The sequence below is a fragment of the Protomyctophum parallelum genome (assembly GCF_964188405.1).
Source record: "Protomyctophum parallelum genome assembly, chromosome: 12".
Classification (NCBI taxonomy): Eukaryota; Metazoa; Chordata; class Actinopteri; order Myctophiformes; family Myctophidae; genus Protomyctophum; species Protomyctophum parallelum.
In genome coordinates, this window is record NC_139712.1 from 13185936 (window position 1) to 13213699 (window position 27764).

General features: G+C 43.4%; 1 protein-coding gene across 1 annotated transcript; it reads right to left on the reverse strand.

Moving 5' to 3' along the window:
• Window positions 1–13687: 13687 nt before the first annotated feature.
• LOC310867733 (retinol dehydrogenase 12-like) lies at window positions 13688–27392 on the reverse strand. The gene is made up of 7 exons (XM_083777849.1): window positions 27293–27392; window positions 26225–26340; window positions 20882–21037; window positions 19435–19539; window positions 15962–16171; window positions 14749–14941; window positions 13688–13798 (listed from the first exon to the last, which is right to left on the reverse strand). The coding sequence occupies exons 1-7, from the start codon at window positions 27301–27303 to the stop codon at window positions 13696–13698; spliced, it is 894 nt and encodes a 297-aa protein (XP_083633975.1). The 5' UTR covers window positions 27304–27392; the 3' UTR covers window positions 13688–13695.
• Between the last annotated feature and the right edge of the window lie 372 nt (window positions 27393–27764).

Here is a 27764-nt window from a genome sequence, read left to right on the forward strand (position 1 = left end):
GAGGGTCACTATAGTTCCACACTCACTCCAGAGGGCCACTATAGTTCCACACTCACTCCAGAGGGCCGCTATAATTCCACACTCACTCCACAGGGTCACTATAGTCCCACACTCACTCCAGAGGGTCACTATATGTATACACTCACTCCAGAGGGCCACTATAGTTCCACACTCACTCCAGAGGGTCACTATAGTTCCACACTCACTCCAGAGGGCCACTATAATTCTACACTCACTCCAGAGAGCCACTATATATACACTCACTTCAGAGGGCCACTATATGTATACACTCACTTCAGAGGGCCACATTGCATATTTCTGTCGTAGCAAAAATAGCCGATCTACAAGCTCAAAACGCAATCTATTTTTGCTATATTTGAAATCCTGAATAGTTTTTTGCTATTTTTGAATTGGAATCCTAAAACATAACATTTTAATAGGCTATACTATTAAATTATTATAAGCTACTGATTTAGACTGACTGAATTAAAGCAGGTCATCTTTGCATATGTTGTAGAATTGTAAACAGCTGAAATCAATAATATGTCAGCATTAGATAGTTAATTCGTTATTTAGCTATTATTTTAGTTAGTTTATTAGATGAAAAATATATAGCACAGATTTAAAGTGAGACACTTTGGCCTAAAGGATAACACAGTGTTTGGTGGTCCTAATATTCAATTACTAATAAAAAACACACGGACATTTACATTACACAAAGTTGGTAGACTAACCACCAGGGGCGCTGTCGTCAGATCTACAAGCCCACAACGAGCTGCATCAGAGACGCGCTGTGGGTTTGTAGATCCGCTATTTACGGCACACTCCACCTATTAGATCATGACTCTTTAGCCGAATGGTTCGCCTCCCGTTCGAGAATCATAAGTATAATACGAAGTTAAATAAATATAACGATGTAAAGTGTGAGATAACGTTTTAGTTATATAATATATGTTTATGGATTATTTTAAATTAGTTGGGGTTTTTTTTTACGAAAGGATTATTTTAAATTAGTTAGTTGAACTAGTGTTAGTATAACATTAATATTCATAGTGGATATCATGTCACCATGTTAATATCTGAAGCTTCTAGACTATTTAAATAGTTTTGAGAAGGAAACATGCTGCCGTTTGTCCCTAAAGATTTCTACTGGTTTCAAAAAGCATCCCTGGCAAAGTTAAGTCTCTCTGTTCTCATTCAACGGCATTTGTCACCCTCAAAGGAAAATAGGGCGCCGTTTTTATTTTATTTTTTGACGATGGGTTCTCAGATTGTGAAAGACAGAGCTGAATCCGTTTTTATTCTACGGTCTGTGTCGCCCTCAAGTGGAGAAGACCAGTAACAGGTCTAGAACCATCCATACATACTTGAGGCTGCCCAAATTACGGTATAGGCCTAATTCTATTCCAAACGTTGTGCCAAATCTTTGCTACTAGACCACCTCTCCTAGGACATAGGATCACTCTGCAGCACGTTGTGAGCTTGTAGATCGGTTCATTTTTGTCTGTGTCAAGCTGTGCTTCATGTGATGCTGATTGCCTGCAGGGCACCGCTCTGCAGACTCGTCTACAGGCCGATGCTAACAGAAACAGAGAGATCTGTTTTTTGAGCAGTATCGCCTTACCCTTTTCATATCAAGTTATATTATTTATTCAGCATATGAGCCACGGAGCACCATTTGATGACATTTAACCAGGCATAACAGGCAAACGATGAAAATGACAACTATTCTACATGCTCTAATTGTGTAGACATCTTGTAAGTTAAGTAATTCAGATGTTTAACAATAATTTAACTCACTACGTAAACCAAATGGGGTCCATTTGGTTTCATTTGACACTCTCAAGACTTAAAGATCTAATAAGGGTGCATTTGGTTACCACCTCTCCATCATTTAGCTGTATGGGGACCACCTGGAACCACCTCACGGACCACTGGTGGAGAATCACTGCCTTATACAATTAAATATGAAGCAAATAGAGATTGAAGTGCTTCGACACAAGACTGAATGGAAAGCAAAATAAAATAACAAAGTGCTTGTCACTGAACGGTACCGTAGCCCAATTTATCTTAAACACAATGCTTAAAAATGCTAATTATTTATATAAATAATGTTCTAACATTTAGTTCAACAATAAAATGTTGAAATGTATTATAGTTGTATTAAATAATGTTATATTCTTTAATTCAACAATAAATAAATTATTATTAATAATAATGTGCCAGGTAGCAAATAAAAGCCGGACCACGCAACCCCCCGGACCAATATTTAACTGAAAAGAAAAAAAAGAAAACCTGACTATTATTCATAATAACTCACCACACCAGATTATGTAAAGTGCAAAGACATATTATGTTTATTGGTGGAGCTTTGAGCTGTGTGGTTTCCATGCCACGATGTAACTACAAATATTTGTGTCTGTTGTCCAATAGTTGCTCCATAGATTAAAGAGAATATATATGTATGACGTAAGATAGTCTCCCTGTTGAGTTTCACTGTAAAGCAGGGCTCAAAGGCACACTTTTGGCACACATACTAAAGTGAACTAAAGGAGATATTTGGAGGTATGAATCTCACCAACACTTGGAGTTAACATCATAATGTTGTTAACACAGCCCAAACCTCTAAAAATACGGGGAAGCAGCTTTTTGCTTCTACGGGCCGACGGCATGGAACAAGCTCCCACTGTACCTTCGTCAGGAAGCCTCTGTAGACATTTTTATAGCACAGCTCAAGACCCACTTCTACAACATTGCTTTTAATTGATCTTTTATTTTTTGTTATTCATGTCCTCACAGGGGCGGCGGTGGCTCAGGGGTAGAGTGCCTGGATGGTAACCGTAAGGTTGCCAGTTCGAACCCGGGCTCCCCCAGAGTTACTGTCGAAGTGTCCTTGAGCAAGACACTGAACCCCTAATTGCTCCCGATGTGCAGGTTGGTGCCTTGCATGGTTTCCGCTGCCATCGGTGTATGGATGTGTGTGTGAATGGGTGAATGTAATGCACAATCTCTGTAAAGCGCCTTGGATAAAGGCGCTATATAAATGCACCATTTACCATTTACTGTATTGCATTTCTGCTTGTTTTTTAATGTCGTTGCCTTGCTTTTCTTTTTTTTTCCTCCATTGCTCTGTAAAGCACTTTGAGCTGCATTTCATGACATGAAAGGTGCTATACAAATAAAGTTTTATTATTATTACTATTATTAACAAAGATTAATTGCGCTTCAAACATTTTTGAGAAGAAAAAAATAATCTGAATCAGATCTGTGCCACATCCAGACTGGAATCCGATTTGATTACATTAAGTCTAAACACCAACAAGTGGAATCCGATTTTTACAAATGCGACTTGAGCCACATTCAGAGGTGGATTCAAGTCTGATTCAAATCTCATTGCAGATGCAGTGTGAACGGTTGGGGCAAAATATTTGACTGGATGTGACTGCAGTCTAAATGAGGCATTACTACATATTATGTAGTCTTGTTTCTCTTGTCTCCTTGAAGCGAGAAACACCAACACACACTCACAAAGTCACCCAAGTGAAAAACCAATAAATATACTTTATATATAAAAAAAGAAAAGTGACCAAAGTGTTCTTGTGCCTCAATGTCAGAAATGTGAGAGTTCACCAGAGGTGGGAGGAGCATTAAATGCCAACCTGGCTGAAAACACAATCTCCTCCCCTCAGTGGTGTTGGTGGCGGCTCACGGACACAGACGGCGGCTGCAGTTTCTCAGACGAGCGGTCTTTGCTCTCCGTGTCCAAAGCAGAGTCGATGTCCTGCGTCTGCTGTTTCATCCACATGTCAGTAACTGTGATAGAGAAACAGAAACAGAAAGCTAGTGACCGACTGATAACGTTGGTAACGATAATTATGGACTCATGACGCAGTTTCACTGTACAAGCCGTTTGTACTTAGACATGCATGGCTTAATCTTTGAGACAAGAATATGCTACTGGCAGGACCAACCAGGTAGCTCACAACGTGTCACGTTGAGAGCTTGTAGATTAGATATTTTCGGGGCGCAACCCAGCAATCTTTAGCTAGTGGAGATGCGGTGTAACGACATGGATTTCTAAACAAATTTGTTCAACGCAAAATGCTGTGTTTAAGTTCAGGAGACTTAAGTTCAGGAGACTTAAGTTACAACACAACACAACATGTAGATCTATACATCCACTAACCTGGCGACATGCGCTGCGTACTTCTTCTGTAGCTTGCATATGGGGGCAGATTTATGGAGGAACTGCACGGCGATATCTGGAAGAGCAGCAAACAGACGTGATGATGAGACACATTAACCTCATTGAGAGCTGAGAGCAGATTCTACAACATGTCTTCTACTTTGGATATGGACAGGGCTACACTAACTCCAGAGGGCCACACTGCATATACTGTTGTATAGACACGTTTTGAGCTTGTAGATCTGCAATTTTTGCTGTATTTGGATTAAAATATATTTTTAAATTGAAAACTACTAGTAACTGGTGTACTGACCATGGTATTACTGTGTTAAAACTACTAGTAACTGGTGTACTGACCATGGTATTACTGTTTTAAAACTACTAGTAACTGGTGTACTGACCATGGTATTACTGTGTTAAAACTACTAGTAACTGGTGTACTGACCATGGTATTACGGTGTTAAAACTACTAGTAACTGGTGTACTGACCATGGTATTACTGTGTTAAAACTACTAGTAACTGGTGTACTGACCATGGTATTACTGTGCTTAACTGACCAGCCAACTGGCCTGACCTGAACCCCACAGAGAATCTAGGTTGTATTGTCAAGAGGAAGGTGTGAGACATGAGACTGAACAATACAAATTAACTTACGGCTGTTATCAAAGCAAACCTGGGCTTCCATAACACCTCAACAGTGCCACAGGCTGGTCACCTCCATGCAACTCCCCATTGATGAAATGATTTGTTCAAAAGTAGCCCAGACCCAAGTATTGACTACATACATTAATATATCCAGGGCTGCACACAACCTTTTTGGTCTAGTACTCAGAGGAGCACCTGGAGGAGTTACTTGGTGCTCCTAAAATGCAGCGACCCGTCTCGCCGGATGGATAAAAGAGGGATGCATGAATAACTTATAGCAAAACGATATTTATTGGATAAGTGGGGACTGGGGAGTCAATGGAGAGTATTGCAACTCTAGATTCATCCCATTATAAAAATAAATCTAGAGTTGCAAATTGCAGCTATATGTGTATTCCAGCCCTATATGCATATTCTAATACAAACTTCTTAATACTTCCTAATGATAATATGAGCAATATTTAGATACTTTTAAATTTTGCACTCTCGCAAGACGTGCTGTGATTGGCCAGTAGCCACTTTGAGTGGCAGTCAGTGGGAAACGCTCTCGCCACAGAATTTACTAGTGGGTAATCTGGCCATAATAATCATTCTGGGCGGCCCCAGCTGTTGGTACGCAGAAGCGCTTCTCGGCGCTTGATTGACAGCGCATTTTTAATTTTGAGGACGCATGCGCACTGGCGCACCGCTTATGTGCAGCCCTGAATATATCGACATTTCTCGTTTAAAAAAATATTTTTTTGTGGTCTCGTAAAATATTCTAATATTTTGAAATAGGATTTTTTGATTTTCATGAGCTGTATGCCATAATCATCAAGATTAAAACAAAAGTTTTAAATACTTGACTTTATGCACAATATATTGAGAATATATGAAACCTTTCACCTTTCACCTTTAGAATTATATTTGTGAAGAAAAATAACTTTTACACAATATTCAATGTTTTTGAAAAGGTGCAGGATGACGTAAATGTGTGCCAACACAAACATTAAATGCTGTTGACAATGAAGGTAAATTTTGTCATATTGTACATAGACGAGCAGATCGGCTAACCAATCACATCAATGCAGTTGTTAGTGAGATGATGTATATTGTATAATTATAATTATTTTTATTCTTATCTGTGAGTGACAAGAAAAGTACAAGAAAAACTGTCCTATTAACACATTCAGACGTACGACGTGTGGGAACGTCATAACTAATCCAACCGACGGGTTGCCACGTCCTAGGGCTTTTTCATTGATATCAAACGGAGAAAATATATTCAGATTGTCTTCTGTTTTTTTGGGTTGGCCTCTCCTTCTCCTTCTTTTGGCGCATGCGCTCTGCCGCTCACTTCCCTGTTTACGGATTTGGCCTCTCCTTCTCCTTCTTTTGGCGCATGCGCTCTGCCGCTCACTTCCCTGTTTACGGATCAGAAAGAAAGGCTCGCCGCGTGTAATCTACGGAGCTCTCCGTGGTTTTGACCAGATGGCTCTACTTCTGTCTTCAATTCTGACTTCAACATGCCTCTCGCCCCGAATATTAAAGGGGTAGTTCAGATTTTTTTTAACTTAAGCTGTATAAAATCTCCCTTAGAGATAGGGTGAGAAGTTCAGTCACACGAGAGGGACTCGGAGTAGAACCGCTGCTCCTTTGCCTGGAAAGGAGCCAGCTGAGGTGGTTCCGGCAAATAATAATAAATCCTGCAAATTATTCTACATTCATTCAAACTTTTAATTCTGACGGTCTAACTTATATCATCTTTGAAAGCGTGCGTATGTGTGTGTGTGTGTGTGTGTACCTCCAGCTCTGTGGTCTTGTTGAACTGGGGTCTGGTGCTCAGAGCCTGCATGGCTGCAGCGTGGCGGTTGCTGTTGGGCAGAACTACCTCCATCTTTCTGTTGAGCAGATCGCTCAGCGGAGTCTCCACCTTTCCCCCGGCTTAGTCTCTCTCTCTCTCTCTCTCCCTCTCTCTCTCTCTCTCTAGCAGTTCCAACGCATCCTAGAACAGAAAAGGGACATCCTACGCATTAACCCATTTTGACCTGAGGCCGATTCTAAAAAAAATTGAGTTTTCTGAAAAACCTATGTTTCTGTCAGTGGTGCTCAAACTATTTCACGTCAAGGACCCAAAGAATTACATGCAATTAGCCAATATGTTGTTCCAGGGACCCCCCCAAAAAATGTTAGGTCTAAAAGAATATATACATTTTCACCATTTTTCAAAAATAGCAGATCTACAGGAGCTTGTAGATCTGCTATTTTTCAAACGCTTAAAGTATAACACAATGCTTAAAACACCAAAAGGGGTTCCCGTCCTGAATGAGTTAAAAGTACATTGTCGCTGTCAGGTGGAACTGGAATGATGTAGAAGTAGTGTTCAGAAGTAACGAACCTCCTCTGCCCTCTAAGCCATGTGGCCCATAGGGCAGGAACCTCCTCTCTAAGCCACGTGGCCCATAGGGCAGGAACCTCCTCTCTAAGCCACATGGCCCATAGGGCAGGAACCTCCTCTCTAAGCCACGTGGCCCATAGGGCAGGAACCTCCTCTCTAAGCCACATGGCCCATAGGGCAGGAACCTCCTCTCTAAGCCACGTGGCCCATAGGGCAGGAACCTCCTCTCTAAGCCACGTGGCCCATAGGGCAGGAACCTCCTCTCTAAGCCACGTGGCCCATAGGGCAGGAACCTCCTCTCTAAGCCACATGGCCCATAGGGCAGGAACCTCCTCTCTAAGCCACGTGGCCCATAGGGCAGGAACCTCCTCTCTAAGCCACGTGGCCCATAGGGCAGGAACCTCCTCTCTAAGCCATGTGGCCCATAGGGCAGGAACCTCCTCTCTAAGCCACGTGGCCCATAGGGCAGGAACCTCCTCTCTAAGCCACGTGGCCCATAGGGCAGGAACCTCCTCTCTAAGCCACGTGGCCCATAGGGCAGGAACCTCCTCTGTAAGCCATGTGGCCCATAGGGCAGGAACCTCCTCTCTAAGCCACGTGGCCCATAGAGCAGGAACCTCCTCTCTAAGCCACGTGGCCCATAGGGCAGGAACCTCCTCTCTAAGCCACGTGGCCCATAGGGCAGGAACCTCCTCTCTAAGCCATGTGGCCCATAGAGCAGGAACCTCCTCTCTAAGCCACATGGCCCATAGGGCAGGAACCTCCTCTCTAAGCCACTTGGCCCATAGGGCAGGAACCTCCTCTGTAAGCCACGTGGCCCATAGGGCAGGAACCTCCTCTCTAAGCCATGTGGCCCATAGGGCAGGAACCTCCTCTCTAAGCCACATGGCCCATAGAGCAGGAACCTCCTCTCTAAGCCACGTGGCCCATAGGGCAGGAACCTCCTCTCTAAGCCATGTGGCCCATAGGGCAGGAACCTCCTCCATACAGTCTAGAAGTAAGTAAGTCTTAGGTCGTTGTTGCTGCATTTGGCTTTATAGGGCAGTACTATGCCCACTTGGACCAGTAATACCTGGTACACACACACACACACACACACACACACACACACACACACACACAAAATACTTTTACTTATTGGTACTTTAAGTACATTTTATGTCACTACTTTTGTACTTTTACTCAAATGTGAATAATTTTATCCACCACTGCCGGGCGAGGTCACGTGTACTGGCCATATATGGAGTGTGTCTATGATCGAACAATACAAACCCTCCCGCGCACTCAGATCAGCCAACGCAGGGAAGCTGGAAGTACCCTCACTAAAAACGCCGGACAACAATGCTCCACACGTCCCAAACTCTTCTCCCTTCTGGCTCCAAAACTGTGGAATGCACTTCCCATTGCAGTCAGAACTGCAGAATCACTCCCAATCTTCCGCCGTAGTCTGAAAACCCACCTTTTCAGACTCCATCATGGCCCATAGCACTTAACCTACCCCCTTAGATAGCATTTCGGTAGACTTAGATAGCATTTGATACAGACTTATAGCATGTTATGTAGACAGCACTATAATTGCATTGTATATAGTCATAGCACGTCATAGTACATATGTATAGCATAGTAGTATAGATGTATAGTCTCATTATATAGATATTCCACTGTTACTTTCTTAGCTTACGCATGTCTCTTGATAAATGTTTTTATGTGATGTATTCCCATGCTTTTTGTTCTTGCTTAATGTAAATAGCTCTGGATTAAGAGCGTCTGCTAAATGCCTAAATTGTAAATTGTCTTGAGTGTACAGGGTTTGATGAGGGACCAGGTAGGGGGATGGGTTCGAAGGGCCAGGTTTGATTGATTGATTGATTGATTGATGCATTTATTAACAGATTGGAGAATCACAGTACATTTAAAGCACAGCTCCATACAAAACCTGGTAACATAAAGCATTACACTTGTTTACAATAGGGCCAACTTATCCTACCTTAAACATGTGCAATTCAATGAGAATCATTAACAGAGTAATTAACATGTGTAATTAAATCATCATTTGAGTACCTGGTGATTTCAGAGCTGGATTTGAACACAGAAACATCCGCAGATGGAGATTAATTTCTCCTAAAAGTTCCATCTCTGTCCTCACATGTAGCCTCAGTCTGACACCATGACACCAGGATGTATCAAAACGTTAATAAAGTCATATTTATGATCATATATTCATTAAACAGCTTCGTTAACGTTAACACTCTGCCATCTTTGACATCATAGGAAAACATCCGGTGTGCAGCCGTTAAAAAGTCTGGAACAAACACTTTAATTAACAGATCAGTTCCGTCTATAACCGTTCCTACTCCACTGTGTGCTTTTGTCTGTCTGGGGAGGTTTAAGGTACAACAGCGACGCTCTGCGGGTGCATGTGCTCATTACACCAGCATCAATAAAAGACAGACTTTTATTGACATATATACATGACATTATGTTATGATGGAGAGTTGGTAAACCAAATGGACCTTTAATGATTAGATCTTTAACTCTTGAGAGTGTAAAATGAAACCAAATGGACCCGTATGTGCTCTCAAGAGTTACATTATTGTTAAACATCTGCATTACTTCATTTACAAAAAGTCTACACAATTATAGAATTATTATTTTGATCAACGTCGACAGTCGCCAGTCCAACGTGCAGTCCACGGTGCTAAAAGGAGGGGTTGAGCCTGAGTCTTAGCTACATGTAGCGAATGAAAAGACATTGCGCGGAGCGGGGATCGAACCCATTTATTATTGTAGGAGCCAAAGAATGCTTGTAGGGCCTATACAGTAATTGTCACTTGGTTGGTGATGGTGTGGGCATCGCTTGACGTTCCGTTATTGGTGGGAGCGTCTGTGGATGGCCCTTGGTAGTCAACAAATACGGGTGTCTGAACCAGCTCGCCCCTAAGGCTGTTTGAACTTGGAGGCAGGGTGAGCTGGGAGGATACACTTTGTTGACCGCACATATACTTTGTTAGTTTGATTCATTCACGTTTTGTTTGCTCACTGTTTTGATTGTTATTTATTAGATTCTTTGCACATATTTATTGCATACATATATTTATTTATTGTATTGTAATATTTTGTGCACTGAGCTATATAAACGTTTTAAACTTTGAGCTTGATTGGATATGAATCATTTTATCATTGTTTTATCGCGCGTCATTACAGTTTTTTTAGCTCCCAGGTTTAGCCTGCCGGCATGAGTAATGTATTGGTAAATTATTATCAGCCACAACAATTATCGTTACTATTATTGTTATTATTGTTATATAGAATAAAATAATGATGTTTTAGAACGTATTTAAAACCCATAAACATTTACTATCATTAATATTATTGTTATTTTTATTCTTATTCTCGGCACTCATCAACCATGCATTCATTTAAATGTATATTCTGCAATTCTCCAGTAACACCACAGGATGGCAGAAAAGCCCTGATTTGGCTTATTTTTTGCAAATGGGTCTTAAAATGAGAGCACATCATGTAAATTATATCACAGACCACAGACTATCTGAGCAGTCTTTGAATGGACACTTAACACCAATAATAATAATAATAGTTATATCCTTGGTGTGTGAATCTGTCTCAAACTAACAGCAGAAATATGTTCAAGATGAAATGTATGGGAATGTTTGACTATAACAAAACAGCAGTTTCTCAGTTATATAAGTTTACAAGGATAACCACAGCTTCATATAAGCTGTGATTATCTGTGATTATGATTAAACACTTTGAGATGTATTTCAATTCAGTGGTTCCCAAACTTTTTCATGTCGAGGACCCCCATTGGACACTAATTAGCCAGCGGACCCCCATTTGAAGAGATAATTAGTCACCGGACCCCACTTTGGGAACCACTGTTTAAAATAATGCACTTAATAAAATATATTTATTCAGTGATTTCGTTAATGGACCCTTCGCTGAAGCCCACCCCGTGGACCCCCATTTGAAGAGATATGCCAGGGACCCCCATTTGAAGAGATATGCCAGGGACCCCCATTTGAAGAGATATGCCAGGGACCCCCATTTGAAGAGATATGCCAGGGACCCCCCATTTGAAGAGATATGCCAGGGACCCCCCATTTGAAGAGATATGCCAGGGACCCCCCATTTGAAGAGATATGCCAGGGACCCCCCATTTGAAGAGATATGCCAGGGACCCCCCATTTGAAGAGATATGCCAGGGACCCCCCATTTGAAGAGATATGAAAGGGACCCCATTTGAAGAGATATGCCAGGGACGCCCATTTGAAGAGATATGCCAGGGACCCCCATTTGAAGAGATATGCCAGGGACCCCCATTTGAAGAGATATGCCAGGGACCCCCATTTGAAGAGATATGCCAGGGACCCCCATTTGAAGAGATATGCCAGGGACCCCCCATTTGAAGAGATATGCCAGGGACCCCCATTTGAAGAGATATGCCAGGGACCCCCATTTGAAGAGATATTCCAGGGACCCCCATTTGAAGAGAGACATCACATCACAATAAATTAAATCATGACATCAGGGTCATTAAATTAAATCATGACATCAGGGTCATAGCAGCTTGCATAAATGCTTTTCTGGTTTTAATGCATGGATTATAAGAAAAGCAAAACTAAGCAATTTGACGCTAAGAAGCATTGTATGTAAACATTGTTTTAGGTAGACCATTTCTTTGTCAACAGCTTTTAGCACGGTGCTTTGGGGAACACGGGACGTATCTAACTATCTATGACTGTGTTTGTGCTTTAGACTAAATACATACTATCTATATCTATCCATCTATGGTTCAGTCCCATACATGTCTGTCTGTCTGCCTGCCTGCCTGCCTGCCTGCCTGCCTGCCTGCCTGCCTGCCTGCCTGCCTGCCTGTCTGTCTGTCTGTCTGTCTGTCTGTCTGTCTGCCTGCCTGCCTGCCTGCCTGCCTGCCTGCTCACTAATGTTCCTGATATAATAGAAACTTATTTTTTTCTCTATTCAGTCTGTCTCATAGGAGGGCTGTTGGCAGTTCAGAAACCAGTCTGTGTCTCCTAGGAGGGCTGTGGGCAGTTCAGAAACCAGTCTGTGTCTCATAGGAGGGCTGTGGGCAGTTCAGAAACCAGTCTGTGTCTCATAGGAGGGCTGTGGGCAGTTCAGAAACCAGTCTGTGTCTCATAGAAGGGCGGTGGGCAGTTCAGAAATCTGTCCACCAGTTACATCATCAATGGGGAATCCAAGCTAATGGAAACTTTTCCTGAAAAGTTGCAATGTTAAAAACATCTGCCTAATGATGATGTCACTGGTGGACAAGTTTCAGAACTGCTCACAGCCCTCCTATGAGACACAGACTGGTTTCTGAACTGCCCACAGCCCTCCTATGAGACACAGACTGGTTTCTGAACTGCCCACAACCCTTCTATGAGACAGACTGGTTTCTGAACTGCCCACAGCCCTCCTATGAGACACAGACTGGTTTCTGAACTGCTCACAGCCCTTCTATGAGACACAGACTGGTTTCTGAACTGCCCACAGCCCTCCTATGAGACACAGACTGGTTTCTGAACTGCCCACAGCCCTCCTATGAGACACAGACTGGTTTCTGAACTGCCCACAGCCCTCCTATGAGACACAGACTGGTTTCTGAACTGCCCACAGCCCTCCTATGAGACACAGACTGGTTTCTGAACCGCCCACAGCCCTCCTATGAGACACACACTGGTTTCTGAACTGCCCACAGCCCTCCTATGAGACACAGACTGGTTTCTGAACTGCCCACAGCCCTCCTATGAGACACAGACTGGTTTCTGAACTGCCCACAGCCCTCCTATGAGACACAGACTGGTTTCTGAACCGCCCACAGCCCTCCTATGAGACACACACACTGGTTTCTGAACTGCAGCCCTCCTATGAGACACAGACTGGTTTCTGAACCGCCCACAGCCCTCCTATGAGACACAGACTGGTTTCTGAACCGCCCACAGCCCTCCTATGAGACACAGACTGGTTTCTGAACCGCCCACAGCCCTCCTATGAGACACAGAGTCAGAGTAGAAAGAGGTTGTGGAATTTTATCATGAACATTATTGAGGACCAATTACTGCACTGCACTGCACAGCAGTACTGTACTGTAGCACTGCACTGCACTGAACTGCACTGCACTGCACTGCACTGCACTGCACTGCACTGCACTGCAATGTACTGTACTGTACTGTACTGTACTGCACTGCCTTGCACTGTACTGCACTGCACTGCACTGCACTGTGTAGGTTTAGTTCCATACAGCTGAGCTGTGTTTTAATCCCTGGTGATGTCCAGCGTGTCACAGCTGATCTCCATATAAGGGGTGTGACAGATGGGTCAGTTCCAGGTGATGTCCAGTGTGTCACAGCTGATCTCCATATAAGGGGTGTGACAGATGGGTCAGTTCCAGGTGATGTCCAGCATGTCACAGCTGATCTCCATATAAGGGGTGTGACAGATGGGTCAGTTCCAGGTGATGTCCAGCATGTCACAGCTGATCTCCCACAGCTTCTCGGCCAAGTCATCGTCGGAAGCGTCCCTGGAACAGCGCGCTGGAGCACAGTCACTGTTGACACACAGAAACAAGAGTGTGTGTGTGTGTGTGTGTGTGTGTGTGTGTGTGTGTGTGTGTGTGTGTGTGTGTGTGTGTGTTCTGACCTGAGATCAGATTCTAAAAATGTCAGTCGTTCTTCGATTTTTCAAAAATAGCAGACCTACAAGCTCTTAGCTCTTAGCTACGAGCTTGTAGATCTGCTATTTTTCAATAGCTAAAGCATGTAACATAGTGCTAACACCAAAATGGGTTCCCGCCCAGTAATGGCTTAAGCTCCACTAAATTCCATTGTTAATCCTGGCATGGAAGTAGTACTGTGTTCCTCCAGGACTAAGAATATATACTAGACCAGCTCGTACAGTAATACTAATAGTAATACTGTAGTAGTTTTACTAGACCAGTTCCTACAGTAATACTAATAGTAATACTGCAGTAGTTTTACTAGACCAGCTCATACAGTAATACTAATAGTAGTACTAGTAGACCACCAGGGGTCTGCAACCTTTTTCACGTGAAGGGCCCGTTTTTATTTTCGTGATAGTCAGTGCCATATATAATTATGACATCACATCAAAATTAAATATTTCCAACTGATTTTGAGTGTCCATATACAGTGGTATACACATACATAACACAAGCTTAGGAATATTTTCTTTCACATCAGGATGTAATGATTATTAAACTCAGAGCAGTAGCCCACCTACAGACAGTATGTCCCAGAATTCCTCCCCAGTCATGAGTTAGAAGTTTGAATGAATGTACCATTATGTGCAGGATGTCATTTGTGCATGTGAGTGTCAGTGGACTTATTTGAACTGACTAAACCTTTTTTTTTTAATATTTAAAAATATTCTCTGTCTCACTCTTATGCCAGTGTGCCAGTGATAACCCTCCCCTGTGCCAATGTTGGCACCCTTGCCTAAGGTTGCCTACCCCTGATACTAGTAGTAGTATTAACATACCTGAAGTATCCTCCACTGAGCCGCTCCAGACCAGGCTCCACGGTGCAGTAGATGGTGGTCTGAGCTCCCTCCACGGTGGTCTTAGTGAAGACCCTGAAGACCTTCACGGCCACCTGGATGCACTGGTGTTGATGTCTCCATAGATCTGACTGGACCACGCCGGGATGGAGGGAGAACACACTGACCCCAGAACCTATGGAACACATCAGAACATTATGACTGCACCACAGGGCATATGGAACACATCAACATTATGACTGCACCACAGGGCCTATGGACCACATCAGAACATTATGACTGCACCACAGGGCCTATGGACCACATCAGAACATTATGACTGCACCACAGGGCCTATGGAACACAACACATTATCACTGCACCACAGGGCCTATGGAACACAACACATTATGACTGCACCACAGGGCCCATGGAACAATAACCATAACAAATTTAAATTGACGATTGCTGTGAGCCCACACAACACTTTCAAAATTGTGACCCAGGGTTAGAATAGTGACCCAGGGTTAGAATAGTGACCCAGGGTTAGACTAGTGACGCAGGGTTAGAATAGTGACCCAGGGTTAGAATAGTGACCCAGGGTTAGACTAGTGACCCAGGGTTAGAATAGTGACCCAGGGTTAGAATAGTGACCCAGGGTTAGAATAGTGACCCAGGGTTAGAATAGTGACCCAGGGTTAGAATAGTGACCCAGGGTTAGACTAGTGACCCAGGGTTAGAATAGTGACCCAGGGTTAGACTAGTGACCCAGGGTTAGAATAGTGACCCAGGGTTAGAATAGTGACCCAGGGTTAGAATAGTGACCCAGGGTTAGACTAGTGACCCAGGGTTAGAATAGTGACCCAGGGTTAGAATAGTGACCCAGGGTTAGAATAGTGACCCAGGGTTAGACTAGTGACCCAGGGTGCCCAATGCCATCTTTGTCATTCTTTTAATGATTTATGAAAATCACATAAAGACGTCCTGGGCAGCGCATACGGTAATTCCCAGGACGTCTGTGAACGTCTTGGGCACAAAATGTGTTGCGATTACATTTTTAATTGTGTTTGTGGCATTGAACATTGGAATGCATGAAAAATAAAATACATACATTTCTGTTTCTACTGTTTCTACTATATCATTGCTTTTGTCTGTCTGTCTGTCTGTCTGTCTGTCTGTCTGTCTGTCTGTCTGTCTGTCTGTCTGTCTGTCTCACCCTCCAGTCTCTTGGCCAGTGAGCGAGCAGACAGGACGTTGCACAGCTTGCTCTGTCCGTAGGCCTTGATGGGGTCGTAGCTGCGTTGGCTGTTGATGTCGTCCAGACGCAGTCCGGACCAGGTGTGAGCGACGGACGACACCACCACGATGCGAGACGGAGACGAGCGCTTCAGCACGTCCAGGAGGAGGTGGGTCAACAGGAAGTGGCCTAAACAGGAAGACATGGCAGTGAAATGACCTATGCAGGAAGTCATGGGGGTGTTGTTGAGCTCATAGAACAACAACACCGTTACAGGTGAAGGAACGCTCTACTCAGGGAGTCAAGTTGAGTCTCTGTAGCTGATGGGTGTTGAGCTCATAGGCTAGATGGCCCCAGTGCATTGTGGGATGTGTAGTTATATGTACTCTACCAGCCCATATAGGCTAGATGGCCCAGTGCATTGTGGGATGTGTAGTTATATGTGTACAGTGTACTCTACCAGCCCATAGACCAGGGGTGGGCAACTGGCGGCACCTTCACTTAATGTGGCCCTCAGGTTAATGTCAGAATACGGATATAATGTTGGTTTCAGCATGTTTACAATTCCACAACATGGAAACATGACGCGCTTTAATCACTGCCTAAATCAGTAGCTAATTTTCTCAACACAAGTATAATTTGAATTTGCATTTGAAATTACATAACATAAAAAAATTAATTTCCAGGATTCTAATTAAAAAATAGCTAAAAATAATTCAAGATTTCTATTCGAATATAGCAAAAAATATCCGATCTACAAGCTCAAAACGCGTCGCAGCGCGACGCGTTTTGAGCTTGTAGATCGGCTATTTTAGCTACGACAGTAATATTATGGCCCTAGGGAGTGAGTGTGGAAATATAGTGGCCTTCTCCATCATCAAAGTTGCCCACCCCTGCCATAGACATATATAAAGGCTAGATGGCCCCAGTGCATTGTGGGATGTGTAGTTCTATGTGTACTCTACCAGGCCATAGACATAATATATAAAGGCTAGATGGCCCCAGTGCATTGTGGGATGTGTAGTTCTATGTGTACTCTACCAGCCCATAGACATTATATATAAAGGCTAGATGGCCCCAGTGCATTGTGGGATGTGTAGTTCTATGTGTACTCTACCAGGCCATAGACATATATAAAGGCTAGATGGCCCCAGTGCATTGTGGGATGTGTAGTTATATGTGTACTCTACCAGGCCATAGACATATATAAAGGCTAGATGGCCCCAGTGCATTGTGGGATGTGTAGTTCTATGTGTACTCTACCAGGCCATAGACATGTATAAAGGCTATATGGCCCCAGTGCATTGTGGGATGTGTAGTTATATGTGTACTCTACCAGGCCATAGACATATATAAAGGCTAGATGGCCCCAGTGCATTGTGGGATGTGTAGTTCTATGTGTACTCTACCAGGCCATAGACATATATAAAGGCTAGATGGCCCAGTGCATTGTGGGATGTGTAGTTCTATGTGTACTCTACCAGGCCATAGACATTATATATAAAGGCTAGATGGCCCAGTGCATTGTGGGATGTGTAGTTCTATGTGTACTCTACCAGGCCATAGACATATATAAAGGCTAGACTCAGGACGCTTATTTGCTTAATTTTGTTTTTTATATGAACGTCGTATAGAAGCATATACATATGCGGATGTCTCTGACGTTTATAACAAACCAAACCGTTTAAAAAGTACATGCCCCATAGACACAATGTTATGGTTATTTAAAAGTACATGCCCCATAGACACAATGTTATGGTTATTTAAAAGTACATGCCCAAAAGACACAATGTTATGGTTATTTAAAAGTACATGCCCCATAGACACAATGTTATTGTTATTTAAAAGTACATGCCCCATAGACACAATGTTATGCTGCCCCTCGGTAAGATGGCCACCACGTAGCAACGTCGCTCTCCATTGGCCAGAGCGCGGTTGATAATATTGATTATAATTATCCATGGTTGAGCTGTGAAAGTATGACTGACTGGTTTACTGACCGACTAGTCTCGCGTCACTAGACTGCCGACTAAATGCTTCATCATACAGTCTGGAGCAACGGAGGAGCTATCATGCGTACGCGATGAAGCAGAAGTGGAGCCTCCTCCCCACTTCCGTTTTGTCTAAGTTACAGTCGCGCAAACTTATCCAAACTTATCCTAATATAAATATAAATCATCTAAGCATAGGCCTATATATAGCTTGTGGCGGCGGCGGTGGCTCAGGGGTAGAGTGCCTGGATGGTAACCGTAAGGTTGCCAGTTCGAACCCGGGCTCCCCCAGAGTTACTGTCGAAGTGTCCTTGAGCAAGACACTGAACCCCTAATTGCTCCCGATGTGCAGGTTGGTGCCTTGCATGGTTTCCGCTGCCATCGGTGTATGAATGTGTGTGTGAATGTAATGCACAATCTCTGTAAAGCGCCTTGGATAAAGGCGCTATATAAATGCACAATTTACCATTTACCAATTGTGTTGCTTAGCAGAAAAGAAAATACAAAAATAAAATGTAAAGATATTTTAAAATATATTAAACGGAAATGGCAGCTTCCTTACTCAGCTGATGGGGCTATAGTTCCAGACTCTCTATAGCATTCCTTACTCAGCTGATGGGGCTATAGTTCCAGACTCTATATAGCATTCCTTACTCAGCTCATGGGGCTGTAGTTCCAGACTCTATATAGCATTCCTTACTCAGCTCATGGGGCTGTAGTTCCAGACTCTATATAGCATTCCTTACTCAGCTGATGGGGCTGTAGTTCCAGACTCTCTATAGCATTCCTTACTCAGCTGATGGGGCTGTAGTTCCAGACTCTCTATAGCATTCCTTACTCAGCTGATGGGGCTATAGTTCCAGACTCTATATAGCATTCCTTACTCAGCTCATGGGGCTGTAGTTCCAGACTCTATATAGCATTCCTTACTCAGCTGATGGGGCTGTAGTTCCAGACTCTCTATAGCATTCCTTACTCAGCTGATGGGGCTGTAGTTCCAGACTCTCTATAGCATTCCTTACTCAGCTGATGGGGCTGTAGGTCCAGCTAATGGGGCTATAGTTACAGACTCAAACTATATGGTCGTCTTACTGAGGTGATTGACTCCATCACACCATATATGGTCGTCTTACTGAGGTGATTGACTCCATCACACCATATATGGTCGTCTTACCGAGGTGATTGACTCCATCACACCATATATGGTCGTCTTACCGAGGTGATTGACTCCATCACACCATATATGGTCGTCTTACCGAGGTGATTGACTCCATCACACCATATATGGTCGTCTTACCGAGGTGATTGACTCCATCACACCATATATGGTCGTCTTACCGAGGTGATTGACTCCATCACACCATATATGGTCGTCTTACCGAGGTGATTGACTCCATCACACCATATATGGTCGTCTTACCGAGGTGATTGACTCCATCACACCATATATGGTCGTCTTACCGAGGTGATTGACTCCTAACTGCATCTCGAAGCCGTCCACAGTCTTGGAGTGAGGACACATCATGATGCCCGCGTTGTTGATCAACACGTGCACCTGTTTCTCCTCTGTAACGCACGCACGCACGCATGCACACACACACACACACACACACACACACACACACACACACACACACACACACACACACACACACACACACACACACACACAGGCAACACTATGTTATAGACAATAATTGATCACTTCTATCTTAACATGAGTAAAATTACACACGTTTCCAACAAGAATCTGTTTGATGGAATGCCAAAGACACCAGGAGAATGAGACTATAGCAGGCTCTAATAGATTATCTACCTCTGATGATGAGCTCGCTGAAGGCTCTAATAGATTATCTACCTCTGACGATGAGCTCGCTGAAGGCTCTAATAGATTATCTACCTCTGATGATGAGCTCGCTGAAGGCTCTAATAGATTATCTACCTCTGATGATGAGCTCGCTGAAGGCTCTTATAGATTATCTACCTCTGATGATGAGCTCGCTGAAGGCTCTAATAGATTATCTACCTCTGATGATGAGCTCGCTGAAGGCTCTAATAGATTATCTACCTCTGATGATGAGCTCGCTGAAGGCTCTAATAGATTATCTACCTCTGACGATGAGCTCGCTGAAGGCTCTAATAGATTATCTACCTCTGATGATGAGCTCGCTGAAGGCTCTAATAGATTATCTACCTCTGACGATGAGCTCGCTGAAGGCTCTAATAGATTATCTACCTCTGATGATGAGCTCGCTGAAGGCTCTAATAGATGATCTACCTCTGATGATGAGCTCGCTGAAGGCTCTAATAGATTATCTACCTCTGATGATGAGCTCGCTGAAGGCTCTAATAGATTATCTACCTCTGATGATGAGCTCGCTGAAGGCTCTAATAGATGATCTACCTCTGATGATGAGCTCGCTGAAGGCTCTAATAGATTATCTACCTCTGATGATGAGCTCGCTGAAGGCTCTAATAGATTATCTACCTCTGATGATGAGCTCGCTGAAGGCTCTCATAGATTATCTACCTCTGATGATGAGCTCGCTGAAGGCTCTAATAGATTATCTACCTCTGATGATGAGCTCGCTGAAGGCTCTAATAGATTATCTACCTCTGATGATGAGCTCGCTGAAGGCTCTAATAGATTATCTACCTCTGATGATGAGCTCGCTGAAGGCTCTAATAGATTATCTACCTCTGATGATGAGCTCGCTGAAGGCTCTCATAGATTATCTACCTCTGATGATGAGCTCGCTGAAGGCTCTAATAGATTATCTACCTCTGATGATGAGCTCGCTGAAGGCTCTAATAGATTATCTACCTCTGATGATGAGCTCGCTGAAGGCTCTCATAGATTATCTACCTCTGATGATGAGCTCGCTGAAGGCTCTAATAGATTATCTACCTCTGACGATGAGCTCGCTGAAGGCTCTTATAGAGCGAGTGTCGGACAGGTCCAGCTTCCTAATGAGCAGGTTCTCGTTTCCTGTGTCCTCTGCGATGACCTTCCTTGCTTCCTCTGCCCTCTCCAAGTCTCTACAGGCCATGATGATGCGAGCTCCTGGAAATATTGTTATTGTTATTGTTATTATACGAGCACCTGGACATATAATCAAAAACTATAAGCTTGATTAAAAAGCGTCCCTTTCTTTAATTGCGTTATTCTTCTCTGTTATTAATTGGTCAAAATGAATCAGTTAAAGTTCCAGCCCGAGTGTACTGTACATACGTGTGTGCGTGCGTGCGTGCGCGTATTGTCTGAAGCAATTGGATTGACCATGTTATGTAATACTGCATGGTATGGCTTCACGTGTCGTCGCACATTAATAATAATAAATAATAATAAGCACATTAGTGTTTGAATGTCCACTTCAAAGTGAAGAGGTCGGACATTACCATGTTGTTCCAATTCAACATGTACTCAGTGACACAGTATCTTATATCCTTATGGATCTGTCCCATATTTCATAATATTCCATCCTAATTGGCTAACATTGGCTTTCTCCCCCTCTCCCTCCCCCCCCCTCTCTCTCTCTCCCTCCCCCCCCTCTCTCTCTCTCTCCCTCGCCCCCCCCTCTCTCTCTCTGACTGGTGAGAAACGGCTAGAACTATGGAGGGCAAACATGCTGCCTTCCATAGTTCTAGCCGCATGTCACACACACACACACACACACACACACACACACACACACACACACACACACACACACACACACACACACACACACACACACACACACACACACACACACACACAATAGCTTCTATGTGCAGTAATTATGGGAGATGGGGAGCAAAGCGCCGCTGTACTCATCAAAGTGTCTTTGTCTCCAATGAGGGGGAAGCTCCCTGCAACAGCCAATCACATCACACCGTCCCTCTGCAGTGTCCCAACAGCCAATCACATCACACCGTCCCTCTTCAGTGTCCCAACAGCCAATCACATCAGGGGAAGTGTTATGTTCCCCTCTACGACGCCCCACATGGTCCCCACATGGTCCCCACATGGTTCCCACATGGTCCCCACATGGTCCCAGCTATACAGACATGGTCCCCACTACGTGTGTACGTGTGTGTGCATGCGTGCGTGTGTGTGTGTCCACCGTTCCCTGTCTGGCAGTGGTGTAAAGTACTGTACTCAAGTACAACTGTGAGATATTTTTATTTCAGTATCTTCAACTTCCAATACTTTTACTTTTGGTTGGAAATATATATAGGCTATATATATATATATATATATATATATATATATATATTGCACTCGAGTACTTTCCAACCACTGCTGTTGTAAAATGAAGTCAACTGGTTTAGTGAAGGTGTCAGGTGGAACGGATCACTGGAATGGATCACACTGGTTTAGTGAAGGTGTCAGGCGGAACGGATCACTGGAACGGATCACACGCTTTAAGCCTAAGCCTCATTCACGGTGGAATGGAGTCGTCGCTTGAATTTACTTTACTTTATTTTATTTTGACGGATCAGAGTATATTAAAGAACATTTCATTAAAAATGTAGAGTAACTAAATACACCAGATTAGGGTTAGGGTTAGAGATGCTAATTTCCATCCGTAGCCCCTTTTAGGACATTGAACATTAAACTAAAGACATGAGGAACAGCGTTACAGAAACATAGTCTGTTAGTTTATGTTTAAACTAACAACAACACATGAGAGGAACAGTGTTACAGAAACATAGTCTGTTAGTCTATGTTTAAACTAACAACAACACATGAGAGGAACAGCGTTACAGAAACAGTTCATTTCAAACACAGTAAAAAGAGAACATAAGAGTTGAGAGAAATGAGAAAAGATTTAAACTAATTACTAGTGTATAGACTATACTGTGTTGTGGACTGAGAGTCATAATTATGTGATCACAAGACGCTCGTTTAAACATAATCCTCATTTAGCCAGCAGTACAATGGGTGGCAGCGCCTCCCATAAGCCTCCCTTCTGGCTTCAGAACTATGGAATGAACTTCCCATTGCAATGATTACTAACTGACTGACTAGTTAACATCAGAACTGACTGACTAGTTAACATCAGAACTGACTGACTAGTTAACATCAGAACTAACTGACAGGCTAGTTAACATCAGAACTGACTGACTAGTTAACATCAGAACTAACCGACAGGCTAGTTAACATCAGAACTAACTGACTGACTAGTTAACATCAGAACTAACTGACAGGCTAGTTACTAAATTATGAAAGTAACTTGTTACTAGTTAAAAAAAAAAAAAAAATCTAATTCAGACACATTGTTTTCAAGGAATGAAAATATTCCCTAATGTAATGTCACTGGTCCAGTTGTGGTTTGTTTTAAGCTCTAAAAAACAGGAATAGAAGAACCCTTACGCCAATAGTACAATATCCAAAATCACAGACAATATCCTACTATTAATGTGCCACATCTCTGCGTGCGTGTGTGTCACAGTGTGTGTGTGTGTGTGTGTGTGTGTGTGTGTGTGTGTGTGTGTGTGTGTGTGTGTACGGTTGTAATGCACTGTGTCTACCGTTGGAATGCACGTAACTCGTTTCACCCACTGTCTTCAAATTCGACACGTGTTCCACACCCCCACAGGGAGTGCAGTATCGAGTCGGTCGGAACCACCACAAAAGGCTCTGCTCAGGCTCTGCCAGTGGGCCTAATGAGGCCAACTCCTTTCACCTGCTCAGGCTCTGCCAGTGGGCCTAATGAGGCCAACTCCTTTCACCTGCTCAGGCTCTGCCAGTGGGCCTAATGAGGCCAACTCCTTTCACCTGCTCAGGCTCTGCCAGTGGGCCTAATGAGACCAACTCCTTTCACCTGCTCAGGCTCTGCCAGTGGGCCTAATGAGGCCAACTCCTTTCACCTGCTCAGGCTCTGCCAGTGGGCCTAATGAGGCCAACTCCTTTCACCTGCTCAGGCTCTGCCAGTGGGCCTAATGAGGCCAACTCCTTTCACCTGCTCAGGCTCTGCCAGTGGGCCTAATGAGGCCAACTCCTTTCACCTGCTCAGGCTCTGCCAGTGGGCCTAATGAGCCAAAGTCCCCTCACCTGGTCAGGCTCTGCCAGTGGGCCTAATGAGCCAAAGTCCCCTCACCTGTGCAATTCCCAGCCTCTGCCTCGGCCAATTGATTGCCATGGCAACTCCACACCTGCCAATTGATTACTTAACCACCCCACCTTTCACAGTGTCAACTAGGTATTATTATTAGGTTCCCAAGCAGGCCGGTATGGCGGACGGGCATGTACAGGTCTAGTCCAGTCTAATGATATGGATATAATACTGATGCCCTGCCCATGCACAGACAGGCCTAACGTAATTTATATTATTATATATTATATAATACTGATGCCCTGCCCATGCACAGACATTTGGGCTATTTTGTTATCATTTTGGGGTACCCAGGCCCCTAAAAAGAGAGGCCGGCAGGCAGGCAGGCAGGCAGGCAGACAGGCAGGCAGACAGACAGACAGGCAGGCAGGCAGGCAGGCAGGCAGGCAGGCAGACAGGCAGGCAGGCAGGCAGACAGACAGACAGAGACTAGTCTCTGCCCATGGTGCATTTGTGCTGATTGACTGCAGCCACTAGTAGTGCACTAATGCAGTTTTACAGCAACATATTGGGGGTATTTTGTTTTCATTTTGGTGTAATTTTGGGGTACCTAGGCCCCTAAAAAGATACGGAGGCAGGCAGGCAGACAGACAGACTAGTCGCTGTCCATGGTCCTGAATGAATGAATGCAGCCACTAGTAGGCAATAGTGCACTAATTACCCTATGTTGACCAATCGTCTTCATTATGAACTATAACTATAATGGCGTTACTGAATGAGAAAATGTAAAGAGTTACGTTAAAAGTCACAGCAAAAAGTGGTTTTGTTATATGTAAAGCATATAACGTAATATAAGGAGATTACATTGTATTGTTCTTGCTTACTGTAAGTGGCTGTGGGATAAATGCCTATAATAAGTCTGCTTTACAGCTGGCAGTACAGTACAGCGGTGTCGCCGCTTACCGCCCAGAATCCCCAAAATCAAACGGGGCTTACAGTAAGCCTTTCAACCTGTGGGCTGTGAGAATACCCAAATGCATGGCCCCCAAATAATTGATAACATGACACTGATATCACCTTCTCTTTTGAGGGGCGCTATAGCCCCCCCTATGTCCAGCTTTAACCCATTCTGACCGGGCACCCATTTTGGTGTCAGCATCATGTTATGCTTTAGCTATTTAAAAATAGCAGATCTACAAGCTCATATCGCGCCACCGAGTGGCGCGATACGAGCTTGTAGGTCTGCTATTTTTGAAAAATCGAAGAGCGACTGACATTTTTAGAATCTGATCTCAGGTCAGAATGGGTTAATCAGACCAGTGTGTGTCCAGTGGAAACCTCGTGTGAATCTGATCTCAGGTCAGAATGGGTTAACAGGTTCCGTCCATATATAGGACGTTCTAGCGCATCCTCAATGAGGCGAGAGAGGAATATTCTAAATTTTTTCCTTTAAAAAAATTTTTCAGTCCGACTCTCGGCCACTGTCCTTCGCGCTCTACGGTCATATTAGCTTAGCGTTGACTTAGCCGTTAGCGCGGCAGAAAGAATGCCTCAACTCTGTTAATCCAGGGCGCTCTCCGTAGTTTTAATCTGATGGATATACTAGCGCTTAATTTCTGCTCCTCGTCCGCCTCTCGTTCAAAATACGCTTTGGAGCTTCTAACGATATCATAAGATCGAGACCAAGGTAAGCTACCCTTAACCCTAACCCCTTAACCATAATCCTTAACCATAACCCCTAACCATAACCCCTAACCATAACCCTTAACCCTAACCCCTAAGCGTAAGCCCTAAGCATAAACCCTATAAGCATAACCCCTAAGCATAACCCCTAAGCATAACCCCTAACCTTAACCCCTAACCATAACCCCTAACCATAACCCCTAAGCATAACCCCTAAGCATAAGCCCTAAGCATAACCCCTAAGCATAACCCCTAAGCATAAGCCCTAAGCATAACCCCTGACCTCTCCTAGCGAGGTCTCTAGTGGTCTCCTTGTATAACACGTTAGGAGTTAGGAGTCTTACCTCTCCTAGCGAGGTCTCTAGTGGTCTCCTTGTATAACACGTTAGGAGTTAGGAGTCTTACCTCTCCTAGCGAGGTCTCTAGTGGTCTCCTTGTATAACACGTTAGGAGTTAGGAGTCTTACCTCTCCTAGCGAGGTCTCTAGTGGTCTCCTTGTATAACACGTTAGGAGTTAGGAGTCTTACCTCTCCTAGCGAGGTCTCTAGTCGTCTCCTTGCCGATCCCAGTGTTTGCTCCTGTTATGACGACCGTTTTACCGTCCAGCCTCTCGTCACACGACCAGCGGTGGCAGCACACACTCCTTATATGGACATACAATATACATTATAACACACTCCTTATATGGACATACAATATACATTATAACACACTCCTTATATGGACATACAATATACATTATAATATATATGAACATAAAATACACATTATAACACACTCCTTATATGGACATAAAATACATAGTTACACACACTAATATGGAGACTCCCACGCGCGCACGCACGCACGCACAGACCAGATCCTGACAGGTCAGAATGACCAGGTCCTGACAGGTCAGATCTAGACACTGTCCTGACCTGTCTGTCTAGGTCAGAATGACCTTTGACCAGATGTATGCACCAGATGCGGTGAAGAAAGAGGCACATAGATATCTTTTACAAGCTAAGAGAATGATAGCATTGACCTGGAAGAGACCAGACAAACCGAGTATTACACAGTGGTTCAGGGAACTGTCGATATGTTTACCTTTGGAAAAAAAGGACAAACAAGAAGTGTTTCAGGAGGTGTGGGGCCGTTTTATTAGATACATAAAGAACAATAATTTGTCACATTTAATGGATGGAGCTGAAGAGGAGTATAGTGCTGTTGTTTTTTTGTTTTGTTTTTTGGTTATTGTTGTTTTGCTTTCTTTATATTAGTAATTGTATTGTCTTGTAATGTTCATTGTTGTTTTCTGTGTGTTTGTATTGTCATTTGTGTGTATAGAAAAGGAAAATAAATACATTGTTAAAAAAAAAGAATGACCTTTGACACAATCTAAATGTCTCAAGAGAAAAGCAGGGAGACACAAAACTACAGTTATATTAAAACTACAGTTATATTAAAACTACAGTTATATTGCAAATGATTGTGTCAGTCTATACTGTAGAATACTATACATGTACCATAATGTATGGAAAAGCAACATCAACTAATATAAATTAAACCTTAAATAATAATAATAATAATAATTAGTTTATATAAGTTAACCTTACCTGCAATACATTGTGCTGATATTCCACCTTAATTAGTTATATAATAGGTTATTATTGTATAAGTTATTATATAATGATTATATAAGTTATTGTTGTTCCTACCTGCAGTACATTGTGCTGATATTCCACCTTCAGGACCAACTGAACAAACATTCTCTCCCAGATTCACAACACTTTTCCTTTTTTTCTTCACTTCTGCTCATCCCCGCCCACTTCTGCTCATCCCTGCCCACTTCTGGTCCAACTAACAGCTATGGGACTCCATGCACCACAGGCAACAGCACCACCCACAGTACAAACTGTGTAATTACAGCTATGGGACTCCATAGGCAACAGCATCACCCACAGTACAAACTGTGTAATTACAGCTATGGGACTCCATAGGCAACAGTACCACCCACAGTATAAACTGTGTAATTACAGCTATGGGACTCCATAGGCAACAGCACCACCCACAGTATAAACTGTGTAA

Excerpts from the sequence above, each read along its gene's own strand:
- LOC310867733 (XM_083777849.1), bottom strand. Across the intron at positions 19,540-20,881 it reads CAGCGAGCTCATCGTCAGAG|AGGAGAAACAGGTGCACGTG; the intron begins GTAGATAATCTA and ends CGTGCGTTACAG. Across the intron at positions 14,942-15,961 it reads ACTGGCCAAGAGACTGGAGG|GTTCTGGGGTCAGTGTGTTC; the intron begins GTGAGACAGACA and ends TGTGTTCCATAG.